Consider the following 16,671-nt stretch of genomic DNA (forward strand, 5'->3'; position numbering starts at 1 on the left):
CCCTAGGGTGGGTGGAACAGAGAGGGTGAAAAAAAAGAAAGAATTGACGGGCCTCGATAGGCGGAAAGAAATCCCGCACAAAGGGCCGGGTTGATCTCCATTATCTCCCCCCGATTTTCACCCGCGGAGATTCCGCCCTTAATCGCGCAGTCTCGCGAAACGACTCCCTCCACCCTCCCCGAGGAAAACAGTTTTTGGAAGAAAAGCGAGCCGAAAAGTGAAATCGAAGGGTTGGCTCGAAAATAAGAGGGCGAATTACGCCACGGGTTACTTACCCCTGAGGAATTGATTACCTGGCACCCCTCTACAATTTAAATTTGCATATGTATTTTTTTTTTTTTTCTTTTGGGGAATTTTCACGGAATAGGTTTAATTAGGTTTTCGACGACAGCTGGCCGGGGACGGATCCGCGGTTATTATTACGCTTTACACCGGCGGGGGTGAAATTTTAATTAGTGCGAGACCGGCGAGTACGCACCCCGCGGGGTAATTAACGGTGGAGGTGCAGGTTAAACGATAGGGGGGATCGGGGTAGGTTCGATGATCGCTGATCCAGAGATTTCCCGCTTACCAGAAACCGGGGGTGAAATGGGTTGCGAGTCGAAGGGTTAGAACCTCCCCCCGAAAAAAAAAAGAATCGAGAAATATCGCGAGATCGATCGGAAATAACCGAGGAACGTCGACGGGGGTTGGAAGTGGAGGCGCCCCTGGACATCGATTAAAACTTCCGGGGGGCGGTTTCCCTCCGCGGGGATTCCGCTCCTCCGGAGAAGAAAATTGTTTCCCTCCCCTGGCCCAACTTTAGTCAACCGCGCCCCATACCGCGTCGTCGCAACCCCTTCGGTCGTAAAGACGACCCCCGGAGGAAAGGGAGGGAAAAACGAAAAAGAATCGGCGGATTTCGCGAGATCGACGATAAAGAAATAAAGGAATAAGGATATCTGGATCCACCGGGGTTTCGGCCACCCCCCCGTCGGAGGTCGGCCAATCTAGGGTGGAGTCGCGAGAAAGCAAAAAGGGAACACCCTGGAAATTCAATGGCCATTGAAAGGGCCCGAGAGCAAACTTCGCCCGGCAGAGTTGAGCTATACCTCCGCGCCCTCTCGGAGAGAGAGAGAGTTAAGGCGCGGCGCGTAGATTGAATTTCGGTGAAAAAAGAGAAATAAAAAAAAGAAAATTAGAAAAACGACCTAGGAGATTAAGGGGGTCACGCCGAGGGCGCGGCGGGGCTCGCGAACTTTCCGCGGCGGAAAGGAAAAAATAAAGAAAAAGAAAGAAAAGGGGTTAACCAGCCCGTTAAAAAATCCTCAAATATTAATATAAAAATTGCCGGACCGAATTTCAATCAGGATTTATCACAAACTATTGATATCGCATATCTAAAGAATTTGGCTACTAAGAGCGCCTAAAGGCGCCCGACGTTTGGTCGAGTATCCCCTGCACGGTCAGAGGAATCTCGCCCATATGTCGAAACGGCTCCGTGTCCAAAGGGTTAATCGATGACTTGTACGCGATATGAAAAAGAAGAAACCCCTCGAAATCGAGATTTACCTGAGGTTCTCCTTCTACACTTATAAAATAAAATTGCATTTAACCGAAGAAATACATTATTTAACCCTATGGCTACTAAGAGCGCCTAAAGGCGCCCGACGTTTGGTCGAATATCCCTTGCCCGGTCAGAGGAATCTCGCCCACATGTCGAAACGGCTCCGTGTCCAAAGGGTCAATTCTCCCATCAAACCTCCCCATCCGACCCGACCTCGACTCTTCGCCTTTCCGCAGGGGATATCCATGAGGATTAAGGCCGTCTTTATAGGTAGGAGTCCGCGTACAAAGTGTTCGGGATGCGGATGAAAGGCCTCCGCGAGAACTGGGCGCAGCGCGCGAGGTCTCCCGAGGGTTCCCGGGGAGAGCTGCCAAACGGGCGGGCTCCGGTCGAGAGATCGAGCCGAGATAAAACCGGGATCCGAAAAGGCCGCCAGGGGAAACCGGTACTCGATTATTCGAGTATGCAAAATAACCAGATGTGGAAGTCGAGAGAGTTATTGTTAAAGCCGCGGCGGGCGCGCGCCTCGAGGATCCCTCCCTCCAAGTGTCTCTCAATTTCACTTCTTCCCTCTTCCCGAGGAAAACCTGAACGAGCCGAAGGAAGATCCACCCGACAATTGATAATGACATTTCTCATCCCTGTAATCCCAATTCCGATCGATTTTATTCCCCGTACTCAAAAGAAGTTTCCTCTTATCACTCGATGTAAGTAAAGTCCAAAAGTAAAGAGGATAAGGAACCCCTCCCCGGGGGAGAGGTCGAGGGAGGGTTCGAGATAAATAATAAAACCCCCCCGGAGAAGGGGAGAATTCCCGATTCGGTCCAACATGCCCGTAAATTCCGAGCACCTGTCCCGGGTACCCTCGGATCGGCTCGGAGACGTTTCCGGTGGGACGTGGGGGGAGGGGAAATAAATAATGAAACAGCAGAGGGAGGCAGAAGCTCGGAAACAAAAGGGGGACCGGAAGAGCAAGGACGGACCCGACCGGAAGGACGTTCCTCCCGTGGCGGAACTCGAGCAAACGGGACGTCTCCAGGAGAGGGTCCTTTACCGGATTCTGAAAGATCCTCCTCCACCGAGAGAGACAAACCCGATGAGAATAAATTAATCAAGCGAGTTCCAAGAGATCGAAGGTACCGCGCGTCTAGGCCGCGGCGGAATCCGCGCCGTAAATCCCTATCCGGGGTTTTTTCCGCGGGTAGTGCGTCATAGGGGGAGGGATCGAGGTCGGTGCAAGGATCGCGGAATCCTGCAGGGTAGGCTGCCGGAAACTACGGGGAAAAAGAGGCGGAGAGGAAGTGGCGAGATTCGAGATTCGAGATTCGAGATTCGGGGGAATTTACGGAAGGACGAGGGACTTCGAGCAAAACGCCCGGGACAATCGTCGATGGAATCTCCCGGGGAGCTTTCCGGCCAAAGCATCGGTGGCGACGATTAGCGAAGTGGAAGCTCCCGACTTCCTGCGACGCTTTTTTAACGTCGATCTTCCCCTTCGTTCTCGTCGAAAATCAAAGAGAAAATCGTAAGACAATTCCCCCCGACTAGAAATTAGTCCTTCGGAGGGTTGGAAGGATTCGTTCGATCCTTGAGACTTGCGACGCCTTCAAGGATCCAAAATGAAAGATTAAAAAAAAAAACCAATCATCAAATCGATGAAAAAATCGAAGAGAAAATTCGCGAGTCGCAAAAGTTTCATTCGAGGTCCTTGAGGCTCGCGACGCCTCCAAGGATCTAAATTCAAAGATTAAAAAAGAAAACCAAAGATCAAGTCGATGAAAAAATCGAAGAGAAAATTCGCGAGTCGCAAGGGTTTCATTCGAGGTCCTTGAGGCTTGCGACGCCTCCAAGGATTTAAATTCAAAGATTAAAAAAGAAAACCAAGGATCAAATCGATAAAAAAATCGAATAGAAAATTCGCGAGTCACGAGGTTAATCCTTCGAGGGGTCGCAAGGGTTTCGTTCGAGGTCCTTGAGGCTTGCGACGCCTCCAAGGATCAAAATTCAAAGATTAAAAAAAAACCAAAGATCAAATCGATGAAAAAATCGAAGAGAAAATTCGCGAGTCGCAAAAGTTTCATTCGAGGTCCTTGAAGCTCGCGACACCTCCAAGGATCTAAATTCAAAGATTAAAAAAGAAAACCAAGGATCAAATCGATAAAAAAATCGAATAGAAAATTCGCGAGTCACGAGGTTAATCCTCCGAGGGGTCGCAAGGGTTTCGTTCGAGGTCCTGCCCAGGGGTGGAATAAAACGGGCATAAGGGCGAGCCTTGAGGCATGCGTCGCACAAAGCGCTCCCCCTGCAGCCCTAACGAGCCCACCAGCCGGTATCGTATTTCACGGACCGGTGCATGCATAGTAAAGCTTATTAATTCCATTTAATGGGCTTAAGTCTGGCTCCGGCAAGGTAGGTCGGAACACAAGGCCGGACTGGCTCGGTCTCGGGGACGGGACGGGCCAATGAGCGGCTCGACCGTGAGAAACGCGCCGCAGGAGACGCGCGGACTGCCCGAGTCGAGGACCCGATAAAGATGACCGACCGGAATGGTCATCGACGTCCTTTGCGGCCGGTCCAGCCGCAAGGACGAGAATTCAACTCCAGGAATCGAACGGCTACTCTTGGACTTTCATTCCGTAAGATTCGAGGAGAATGAGGAGGTGCGGAAAAAATACCGCGAAACGTCCTTTGCGGCCGATCCAGTCGCAAGGACGAGCATTTAACTCCAGGAATCGGCCGATCCAGCCGCAAGGACGAGAATTCAACTCCAGGAATCGATCGGCTACTCCTGGAGTTCACTCCGTAAGATTCGAGGAAAACGCAGAGGCGCGGAAAAAATAACGCGAAACGTCCCTTGCGGCCGATGCAGCCGCAAGGACGAGAATTCAACTCCAGGAATCGAACGGCTACTCCTAGAGTTCACTCCGTAAGATTCGAGGAAAACGCGGAGGCGCGGAAAAAAGACCGCAATACTCCCGGGAAAACGTCTCCGCGGGGTGTTGGGGATATATTAAGTCGGCGTTCGGGTGCGCGTCTCGACGGTGGAATTTTTTTTTCTTTTTTTATTTCCGCACGCGGCCTCGTCGGCGCGCATCGGCGACACCTCGCGGGATGAATGGCCAATCAAGGGCGGCGGGAGAAAAGGAAGATCTCGAGGGAGAGCGATGAGGCGGCGGCCGCGCGCGTTTTAATCGAATGACGGCCTCGCGCTAGCGCGCGATTTGTGCGCGATTCATGAATTATTAAAACCAATTAATCTCGCCGACTCGGTTATATAGGTTGAGAAAATAAGAGCGCGTTATGTACGTATTAATCGAGTCCGCAGCGGACTCGTTGGCCGCGGCCATTCGATATTGTCAAAAGAAATCCGGCGATTCCGCGATCGACCTCGAGAGAAAAAAAAAAAAAGAAAAGGTGGAGGATTCGAGTAAACGCGCGGAATAAATATCCAACCCCCCTCCCGATTTTTCCGCATCTCGATCCGGAGAGCGAGGTCGGCTCTCACCGAGAGGCGATTACCTTGAAATCGAGTCCGGCCGCAGCGGAACGGCCGCGAGTCCCCCGGCTCGTCGACCCGGAGGAAACGACCGCGTCTTTCGGCCGCAGGGACGCGCCTGCGGATTTTCCGCGCCACGCGAGCGCAACCTTGTTTCACGGCCGGATTCGCTCTGGATGCGGCCAGGACCGCGGAAGAGCGGCCGCAGGTCGGAGAGGTCAAGCAATCGAGAACATCAAGTTGCGGAAACGCGTTGCGTCCTAAACTCGCAAGGTTTCCAATTTCATTTCTTTTCCCCCTGAATTTATTAAGCGCGCACCTAGAGCCCTCCGCAAGCGGAATTACGTAGGTCGTACGTTTCCGCGAGTCCTGGACGCACGTGCGACCCGCGCAGGTGCCGCACGCGGCCCGGCCGCGCAGGTGCAGGCCGCAAGGACCGCCGGCCGGCGCACAGGCGCACAGGTGCACGCGGCAGGTTGCGGCCGGCATTCGCACGGCGAACGCGGAAGCGCGAGCACCCTCCTCTCCCCCCCTTGCGATTCCGCAAGAAGCGCGGAAACGCGCAAGAGGATGACTCGTTTCGGCGGACGCACCTGCGCGCAGGTGCGGTTTATGGGTGAAACGCGGCGCGTTTGTCGAGAAAGTCGGGTCATGGAGGGTAATTAGATGAAATTTCTATTTTTCTCATGAAATTCAAAGAGATGTCTGAAATTCGGGAAATTTCCTCGCAATGCTCCGAAATCCCTGAAATTCCGTTAAATGCCGAAAATTCCGCGCAACGTTCCAAGCTGCCGAAAATGCTCCGAAATTCCCTTAAACGCCGAAAATTCCGCGCAACGTTCCAAACTGCCGAAAATGCCCTGAAATTCCCTTAAACGCTGCAAATTCCGCGCAACGTTCCAAACTGCCAAAAATGCTCAGAAAAATCCCCTGAAATTCCCTTAAACGCCGAAAATTCCGCGCAACGTTCCAAATTGCCGAAAAATGCCCTGAAATTCCCTTAAACGCCGAAAATTCCGCGCAACGTTCTAAACTGCCTCGAATGCTCCGAAATTCCCTTAAACGCCGAAAATTCCGCGCAACGTTCCAAATTGCCGAAAAATGCCCTGAAATTCCCTTAAACGCCGAAAATTCCGCGCAACGTTCCAAACTGCCTCGAACGCTCCGGAAAAATGTCCTGAAATTTCCTGAAACCTCCGCATCTCGTCGTCAAGGTGGAGGAACCAAGGGAGAAAGAGAGACGGCGATATATCGAGGCTCGCCGCTAATTTGGGCTCGTCGCGCCGTCCTTTGCGGTGCGGTTTCGCGGAAGGCCGAAAAAGAGGAGGGAATACAGGGTCTTACAAAGGGGCCGTAGAGAGGGAGAGAGACAGGACTCCCGAATCCGCCGGCGATCCGCTCCCGAGGGATTGGTGCCGGTTCGCGCGCATCCCCCGGGTCGCGGTTCTTGCGGCCGTCCCGCCGCGGAATACCGAAACTCGCCCAGAGATAAATGACATAATCGCCGCGCCGCGGGCGTAACCGGATTCGCCGACGTTCCGGACGCGTTTTTCTCCCGCGCAACCCAGAATTTCATTCTTCCCGTGTACATTAATTATCAATTAATCATAATAAAAATAATCTCCCCCCTCACGGTACTTTCCTATACAACGTAAACCGAGAAATTCGTTAAAAAGGAAATAAAAAATAAATAAAAAAATCCCAGATTTCAGGAATAAAAATCCGTGTACATTATCAATTAATCATAATAAAAATAATTTCCCCCCTCACGGTAGTTTCCTATACGAAAACGTAAACCGAGAAACTCATTAAAAAGGAAATAAAAAAATAAAAAAAATAAATAAAAAAATCCTGGATTTCAGGAATAAAAATCCGTCATATTCTCCCGGTGGGGTTGAAAATATGAAATTAAAAAAATATGTATATATTCGAAGCCGAGGTCGAGAGAACACATGAAGCAAGGAGTCGCGTCTCCTTCGAGAGATATCGCCGGCTCCGGTAATACCCGCGGGAAAGTTTCGCTCCTCTCTCTCTCCCCTTCTACGCGTTCCTCTTTCTCCCTACGCGTTCCCCACCTCCCTTTCCGCGTCCCGCCGGAGATGGCGGCGTTTAAGGCCGACTCGTTTCGAGATCCCTCGGGGACCGGCCAAGGCGTCGGGTTATCGGGCGATATCGTGTTTCATTACCGGGAACCGAGGCAGCGATGTACGGGCGCGAAAGGTTGCCCCGTGAAATTGATTAAAGCCTCTCCATCTCCCTCTCTTTCTCTCTCTCTCTCTACCGCGGTTTCTCCGGACGCGAGACGTCTCTCCCTCGAATTTTCCTCCCCGATTCCCGATCGTTCCAAATCCGCCTTTTCACCACCAAGACCCGCAATCAACGAAAAATATAATATACCATGTAATTACGAACGAAAGATACATACAGTGAAACACCGAAATCTGGAGAATGTCGACTTTCACCGGTGAATGTCGACATTCTCCAATTTCGGTCATTCACGGTAACATATATATATAAGATATAATTACGAATTAATAAACGCCTCCTAAGATCCCTCGATTAACGCCCGGGCGTGAATTTCCGCGAGTTTCGGCAAATTCCGCGACCGGCAAGTTCTCCACCCCCTCCCTCCCCCCGGCTGGGGGAACTTTAAACGAGTTCGACGGGCTGCACCCTTCCCAGGGGGTGGTGAGGGGGTGGGTATCGCGTGTCGTTTGTCATTTGTCAAACGCGACCGCGCGCGCAGCGGGACGTCCGTCGCGGAAACCTCGCATAACCGAGGATCCACCCGCGACAGATGGCGGGAAGAAAGTTTCCTCCCCCCGGGGGGTGGATCCACCCCTCGTAGGACCTGTCGCACCCTGTCATTAGGTTACCGGCATCCCGGTTAACGCGAAAAGGATGAGAGAGCCCCCCTTAAGTCGATGCACCTGTTCGCGCGGATGCATCGAGGTGATTTAAATCGCTCGATCTGAAAAACCGCCATTTTTTCTAATAGTCAGAATAATAATTTTTTTTTTCATCGGAGAAGGGAGAGAGAGTGATAACATCAAGTCAAAGATAAGCCACCGCATTGTGTGGTCTTGTGAGGTGATTTAAATCGCTCGATCTGAAAATTCGCGATTTTTTTTCTAATCGTCAGAATTATAATTTCTTTTTTCACCGGGGAAGGGAAAGAGAGAGTGATAACATCGAGTCAAAGATAAGCCACCGCATTGTGTGGTCTTTGAGGTGATTTAAATCGCTCGATCTGAAAATTCGCGATTTTTTTTCTAATCGTCAGAATAATAATTTTTTTTTTCATCAGGGAAGGGAGAGAGAGTGATAACACCAAGTCAAAGATAAGCCATCGCATTGTGTGGTCATGTGAGGTGATTTAAATCGCTCGATCTGAAAATTCGCGATTTTTTTTCTAATCGTCAGAATAATAATTTTTTTTTTCATCAGGGAAGGGAGAGAGAGTGATAACATCGAGTCAAAGATAAGCCACCACATTGTGTGGCTATTGAGAGCGGGAGAGATAGAGAGAGACGGTAATGGCCCTTTAACCTGTAACCCCCACCAGGGGGGCAGGGGGCTCGAGTAATTACGGAGTTAACCGATGCAAATTACAATAATTTGCGCTCAGGAAGTGCCCCCCCCCATTCCGTTCGTTTCGGTAGTCGTTAAGCGGCGCGCTTCCGCCGGCGGGGACGACGTCCGAGACGCCATCTGCATTTTTTATGGGATTTAAGGGACTGTCCATGGGATGAGCCCCCCTTCGGCCCCTCGCCAGGAGGAGAGCTTTCGGGAGGAAGCTTCCCGACTGGCCGTCCAATTATCCCGAGGGACGCGGGACGCCTCTTAATTCGGCGACGAGAGCGACTTCGAAAATAAACCAGGTCGATCCTGGGATAGACCAGGAAGAGGGAGGGGGGGTCCTATTTATTGCGGTTCCTGGATAGAAAAGAGGAAGAAAAGGATTGCACTCCCGGGGGACTCGAGGTCGAGAGGGAAAAATAAAAATATATATACATATATATATATATATATGTTTTCACACACCGGTGAATGTCAACATTTACCGGTGTAAGTCAGAAATAAAGGTATTTAGCAAATGTTTCGGACATACACTAAACGACTGTGTGAATGTTGACATTCACCGGTGAAAGTCGACATTCTCCAGATTTCGGTGTTTCACCGTAACATATATAATTTTCTCCCGATTCGCAAGAAATGTAATTTTTTTTTCTTCCTTATCATTAATCGTCCCACACCTAGTACTTCGATTAATCCCAGACCCCGTCCGCGGGATGGTCCCGGAAAAGTTATCATTTTTCCCGGGGCTCGAAAATATGTATCGCGTCGCCATTAATCAGCTGGGCCGATTAATCACGCCGCTCCTCTTGCCCCGAATTTCGGGGATTAATTTTCCACCCTCCTACATATATTCTTCTCCGTTTTCTCTTCCTCCCACCCCGGCGATTAATTCGAGAGAAAAGTGCCGACGGCGCGATTAGCCGTATCCCGCCATCCGACCTCGTTATCGAGTTCCTCGAAACTAGCCCGAGTGACCCTCTCCCTCGGCGACAAAGAGGCGATATATCCCGCGACACCGTTTTCTCCAAAGGTGTGATTCACGTTACGGGTCGGCTCTCCTCGACAATGCGCCATCGGAGAGCCGTATCTTCTCGGAAGGATTTCTCGACTTCTCATTTTCACGACCACGTGGTCGGCACAACGGCGACGAAAGAATCGCGGTCGGACATGACACCTAAACCGCGCAATGAATGACGTTAATCCATTAAATAAAAAAAATACACAAAGCAGAAGAAACTGCGATACGTGAGAAATTTAAATAATCGAAGGAAATGTAAAACATCCCAGGATAGCGGATGAAGTGATAAAGTAAGAAAAAAAAATCCTCTCGCGATGATTACGTTAATTCCTTAAAAAAAAAAAAATACACGAAGCAGTAGAAACTGCGACACGTGAGAAAATTAAATAATCGAATGAAATGGAAAACATCCCAGGATAGCGGATGAAGTGATAAAGTAAGAAAAGTAAATCCTCTCGCGATGATAACGTTAATCTATTAAATAAAAAAAAATACACGAAAAACACCCCAGGATAGCGGATGAAGTGATAAAGTAAGAAAAAAAATCCCCTCGCGGTTTTCGCGAATGCGCAGTCGGACCTGCGGGGCGGAATCGCCGCGCACCTTCCGGGCCTACGAGAGGCGGGTTTGTCGAGCTTATTAAGCTCGTTAAAGGACCCCCCGGCCCCGATTTCCGCGGCATTATGTTTCCATCCCCTTGGCTCGGGGGGTTAATGAAGCCCGCGACCATGCAGCGGGCGTCGCGATAAAGGGGGTTAAGAAAAGCGCTTTTCTCGCCGATTTCGGATTCTTACGGCGAGAGAGAGAAGCGTTGGAACGCTCCCAAAGATGCGAAAAAACGGGATAATTGCGGAGGTCCCGGGGGAAGCCAAGCCGAGGAGTCGGCATTTCCGAAAAACCCCCACACCCTTGCGCGAGAAAATCCGGGATTTTTTTATCACCTCTCAGGGTGATAAGGTATCGTCGCCTCCTCTTATCAGGGCATTCGTCCCACCGACATCGAGATCGTCGCCACCCTCGACGGTGGAAGAAAAAAAAAAAAGAAGCACCTCGGAGCAGACAGTCGGAATTAAAAGAGACCAGGCGAGAGAACGGGAAGCGAAGTCCACGTCCACCTCGGTAGTCCCCTCGATATATCGAAATTGGTACCTAGGACACGGGCCATTATCGTATGTAAATACTGGAGGGGGAGGGAAAGTAGCCTAGCGGTAATAAGGAGAGAGACCTGGGAGGGTCTCACGCGGCGCAGGAATGTGAGCGAGCGCGGCCGGGCGAGGGAGTCAATCGGAACGCGGGACGCGGGCGAGCGAGCGAGGCCGCCGTGCCGCGAGGAGGGAAACGAGCGAGGGAGAGAGAGGCCCCGATACGCGGGTAGCGGGAGAGAGAAGGACAGAGGGAGAGCGCCGGGGATAGGGGCGAAGGCGGCGGCGGCGCGGCGCGGCGACCGGCGAGGCAGCGACCATCCTCCAGTCGGCCGGCCGGTGCCCCTCGCGAGAGCGAGAGAGAGAGGTGGACCGGCAGACACGGGGGAGCGAGGGAGACAGAGATACCCCCATGATCCACGCGGGCATTCGTTCTGCCTCGTATGCGCCGGGCCGGCAGCAGCCGAGAGCGCGGTGTCGCCAGAGAGAACGGGAACGAAGTTTCCGAACCGGGCGCGATGACTCCGGCGCATCCAGCCGCATCCCGGGGCATCTCCTCGTGGGAGAGGGTCCCGCGACGTGATTCCCCGGGTATCGAAATCGAGGAATCGGACGCGACGTATATTTTCCGAAACGGGGGGAAGGAAAAGGGAAATTCCCCCCGGCCCTCTCGATCGATCTCGGATTGTCCGCGGCGCGTCCGGGAGAGGATAAGAGCCGAATAGCGGAAGATGAAGAGAGAGAAAGAAAAATGAGGGAAGCAGGAAGGAAGAGGAGGGCAAAAGGCAGAGTGCACCGACGAAGTCCAAGTTGAGCTTTTGGTCGAAATAGGTATATGTTACGGTGAAACACCGAAATCTGGAGAATGTCGACTTTCACCGGTGAAAGTCGACATTCTCCAATTTCGGTCATCCACCGTAACATATACACAAAATCGTGGTAGAAATAGTGTTACAAAAAAAAAGGGGGGAGTTCCACCCTCCACCGTGGAAACAATTTCTCTGGGCAAGAGAGGTCCAAGGCGGTCCCTTAACCTATGCAAACGAGATTCAAATGTATGCGCCGTGTTTCGCAAAGCCCGGCCGGGGCTACATAAGGGGCAGGTACAGGTCCTTACGCGATTTCCCGTGATTTCAGGGGCCCCCCTGTCTAGAGACCCGTCCCGGGCTAACTTATCACCGAGGATCGCGACAATCGCGGGGTTATATGTGCCCATAATCATGAAAGTGGTCTAAGTCATATATTTTTTCTTTCGAAATTACATTGAATTAATTTCGTTTGAAATAACATGGCGTGAAATAACTGATAAACTCATTTTTTTTTTTTAATTTTGACTTAGACCACTTTCATGATTATGGGCACATATGAGCCCATAATTATGAAAGTGGTCTAAGTCATGTATTTTTTGTTTCGAAATTACATTCAATTAATTTCGTTTGAAATAACATGGCGTGAAATAACTGATAAACTGATTTTTTTTTAATTATGAAAGTGGTCTAAGTCATATATTTTTTGTTTCGAAATTACATTGAATTAATTTCGTTTGAAATAACATGGCGTGAAATAACTGATAAACTGATATTTTTTTTTAATTTTGACTTAGACCACATTCATAATTATGGGCACATATCAGCACGGCGCCCCCGCCCCCGCCCATGATCCGCGACCCGGTGAATTTCTCCGCCTTGAATTTTTCTTCCCGAGGAAAAATCCTTCAGGTCGAAAGAAAGAAAGGAAAAAAAAAAGAAACGACGCGACGGAATGGCCGGCCGGATATCTCATTCGGCGCCCTTGATATTTCATGGCACCGCGCTAGCGGCCCCTCCGCGGCGGAACGCCCGGTGGCAAGGAGCGGCGCGCGGCTCGACCGGGGCCCATATCGATTGAACATCCATTCAAATATTTAAACGCTATTACCGTCCCGACCCGGCTCGCGCGGGGGTTCCGCGTTGTCTGGTCCGCGCGTTCGCCCCCTTGTCTTCCGCGTCCCTCGAGCGAGGTAAAAGGTAAGAAAGTGGAAAAAAAAAAAAATATAACAAAAGGGACTAATACGCATTCTAACGACAAACCACGTGTTCATAACTAGCGACTTTGCAAGAGACCTGCGACGGAAAAGATAAGTTTCATTGAGAAAAAAAAAATTGACCATTGAAAAGAGGGAAAAAAAATTATTAAATTCCCTCGTTCGGAATTAATAAAATGACGATCCCCCCCCATCTGTTAATCGGCGTCGGCCGATTTTCCGTCTCTCGGCTCGCGAACGAATAAACCGGCGCGATTGTATCGCGGGATCCCGTAATTGGCTGCGTAGTCCTACGCGCGGAATGTTGATTGGCGAGATAGTCGACGGCGGCGGCGTCGGCGTCGTCGTCGGCGGCGCCGAACAAATCGGACCTTCCGCGCGGCCCGGATTAAAACCAATAAATACCGAGGGCGCGGGCCCAAGAGTGAGAGCGAGCGAGACCGACCGATGGGTAAGCCCATGCGCGCGAGAGAGACGGAGCGAGGGAATGCCGGGGAGAAAAAAATGGAGAAAAAGCGAGAGAAGGAAATTTTGTAAATCCGGCAAAACGCGGGACACCCCTTCCCCCGTATTCGGCGTCGGCGAGAGCGTCCCGTCGTCGAGGGGCGGAACGCCTCCGTTGCGGAAACCGCAGGTCGGCGGGAGATATATCCCGGAACGAGGGGGGAAGAAAAGGGGAATGATCGACCGGACCACCGGTCTCTGGGAGAAACGAGGCCTTTCGCGATCGAGGGTACCCCCCCCCCCCCTCCTATTTTTCCTCCGCACGCGGAACGCTAGCGTGCGTGCGTGACCCGCGTGCGTGCTCGCGAGTAACCCCGAGGAGAGTTCTCGTGCGCGGCGCGGACGTCCCCGCGTGGGCGTTACCTTATTTACGGTTATGCGGGAATTTATTTATTCCGCCGTGCGGAATTGCGCCCGGAATCCGCGGTTAGCGCGGTGGGAACCGACGAAAGGGAAGTCAATGGACGTCGGCGGATTTTTCTTATCCAGCCGGTCGCGATATCGGCGAAAATGCGAAAATGTGAAAATTCGAAAAATGTGAAAATGCGAAAATGTGAAAAATGTGAAAATGCGAAAATGCGAAAATGTGAAAATGCGAAAATGTGAAAATGCGAAAATGTGAAAATGCGAAAATGCGAAAATGTGAAAATGCGAAAATGTGAAAATTCGAAAATCACGAAAACCGCAACAATCTAAAAATCGCGAAGTCGTAGCACCTCCCGCGACAATATATATATAAAAAAAAAAATTCTCGCGCCTATATATTTTTTCAAGATTTGCTAGTGCCCCGTTTCCCTTTAAAGTAACCCCCGGGTGATAATCACTGCGCCCTCGTTATCACCGTACCCGGGCAACGAGTGAATTTCGGTTTCATCCCCCGTAATTGGCGGAGAGCCCCCGTCGGCGGATGGAGTATCAACGTCACTTTCGGCGCCGCGTAACCTCCCCGCAATGCCGGAATAATTCCGCACGCGGACGTATCGAGGAATTTACGTGAAACGCGGGTCTTAAAAAATCGCGACCCCTCGATTCTAACGTCTCGCCTGACCGCCGCAGAACTTGCAGTCCCAGGATTTAAATCTTTATTCGCCTTCTTAAAATTAATCGCCACGAAAATCGCCTTCTTAAAATTAATCGCTATGAAAATCGCATTCCTAAAATTATTCGCCATGAGAATCGCATTCCTAAAATTATTCGCCATGAGAATCGCTCTCCTAAATTTAATCGCAACGAAAATCGCCGTCCGAAAATTAATCGGCACGCAAAATCCCCATCCCGAAACGTAATCATCCGACTTTAAGGATAACTCCGAAATAGCTCCCACTTAAAGAAAAAGTCCGCGAAATAAAACCCGTTTCGAGCACCTTGCCCGGTTTTCGATGGGCCATAAATCACGGGTCGCTCTTTTTTGCCGGGCTCGTTCGAGGGTTTCCAGGAATCGCGCGGCCGGGCTCGCCTAATCCCCCGACCAAAACAAAAGTTGCCCTTTCGAAGACCCTAGACCACTCCCGAGGCCATTCCACCCGATGAATAAAGTTAAATAAAATATTTCACCCCGCTTTAAAGGCCATCTTAATTCGGAATATATATATTTATATATATTTCCATATACCCATTAATATGTTTAATATTCGGAGTTAACTCGATATAAAAAATCGGGCCGATTAATCGTTCGAGATTTTCGATAACGACGTAAAATCGCTCACCGGAGTCGTGTACGGTTGGCAGGCGAGTCGGATGCCGTCGTGGCGCAGCTTCTCCTGGATGAGCATCCTGAGCTGCATCCTGGGTATGCGGACGAGCTCGGCCTTGCCCTCCTCGTACTCGTCGGCGAACTTTGTGAGTTCCTGGCCCCCGCTGGAGGAGCTGGCGGTGGGGGAGGCCCGCTGGGCCTCCTTGTCGCTCGGCGGCCTCTCGGAGGAGGTCCTGGAGGACTTGGAGCTGACGTTGTCGCAGAGGCACTCGTTGGTCTCCTCCAGGGTGAAATAGACGCTGGCCGCGCCCTCCTCGCGGAGGGTCTTCACCGACTGCAGCAGCCTGGCCCGGTGGGTCTGGTTGAAGACGCCGATGGCGTCGAGGTCGGGGTCGCCGATCTGCTTGCAGATCTCCAGGTCGTCGTACCCGTTGTCGATGAAGGACTCCGAGTACTGGCCCAGGTGGAGGGAGCGGAGCCACTCGACGACGATGTTGCTGGCCATGGTCATGGCTCCGGGTGCACTTGGCTCACGGAACAGCCGGGGGCATCACCCCCGACCTTGCACTTGCACTCGCGGGGGGAACGGCGGGGACCTGTTTGGCGTCGGATGGAGCGCGGACGCGGCACTGACGGCGCTCGACTTCACGGGTCGGCGTCGGCGCGGACCCGGCGACCGTTACCCGGCATTCCTCGCGAGCGGACTCCGGGACGAGGTACTCCCGGCGAGTCTCGGGAGAGACTAGCGGGTCGCGGGGGCGCGCGTGGCGAGCGGAGGCGACCGGCACCGCATCCCGGGACGAGCTCTGCGAAACGACGCTACCGCGACGCGGTCGACGGCGAGACTGACGCGCTGCGGCGCGGAGAGGGAGCCACCGCCGCGCGACCCCCTCCACTCCGCTGCTTCCGACCGCCGCCGCGAGAGGCGCTGCCCCTACCGGCGCGCGCCGACCACTCTCGATACCGCTACTTGAGAGTTTAAATTCACTTCGGATTATTTTACGATGCCGGGGGATACTCGCGCCTGGGATTATTTAAGATTATTTAGGAACACTGGGGGATACTTTAGGACACTTCCGCGGAGTTTTTAGGTCAAGACGTTAAGTGAATAGGAATTTTTTAGTCGAGGTGGTCGGCCGACGCGGCGGTTACGCGGATCGAGACTTTCACAATGGCGGCCGGGTGGCAGTTTTTCGAAGTTTGGGAAGATGTCGCGGTTCAAAGTGGCGTCGATTTGAACGTCGATATTTTTACCAGATGAGAGAATTACCGGCGGGAATGACGTTAAAAATCCCTGGGATATTAATCCGATCGATTTCAGTGCTCGGGGTATTTACAGAGCGGTTTTAAGTAGACATGTAAGTGGCGGTGTTTAATTGACTAGCGGAGTAGCGGAGCGCCGCCATGTTGGATCCGGGAGCCGCCATCTTGCCGTTTAGAATCTGGCATCACTTATTTCGGTGAGTTTTTTACGGAAAATCGGCTCGAGAGCAATAGATAAATCCCCGAGATGATGAAATCCATCCCTGGCGATGAATTATACCGACTCGCCGGGTTCCGAGCGAAGGTTCGCGCGGAAATGCGACGGCGGTGAAAGCCGCGGGTCAACGGTCGACTTAAACAACGGCGTCGTAAACGTAACGACGAGCCGCGGCTTCCGCGGTTATTTT

The 16,671-nt window shown here is 51.7% G+C and overlaps 1 protein-coding gene across 3 annotated transcripts in view; it reads right to left on the reverse strand.

Moving 5' to 3' along the window:
- LOC105704408 overlaps positions 1–15,821 on the reverse strand; it is a 140,848-nt gene extending 125,027 nt beyond the window's left edge. For all 3 annotated transcript variants that reach the window (XM_012433613.2, XM_012433612.2, XM_012433611.2), the window contains exon 1: positions 15,015–15,821. In XM_012433613.2, coding sequence (XP_012289036.1) covers positions 15,015–15,512 — 498 coding nt within the window. In that variant the 5' untranslated portion in view covers positions 15,513–15,821. The remainder of the gene's footprint in view (positions 1–15,014) is intronic.
- Between the last annotated feature and the right edge of the window lie 850 nt (positions 15,822–16,671).

This window comes from Orussus abietinus, unplaced genomic scaffold, assembly GCF_000612105.2.
Source record: "Orussus abietinus isolate OABI.00-Male unplaced genomic scaffold, Oabi_2.0 scaffold40, whole genome shotgun sequence".
NCBI lineage: Eukaryota > Metazoa > Arthropoda > Insecta > Hymenoptera > Orussidae > Orussus > Orussus abietinus.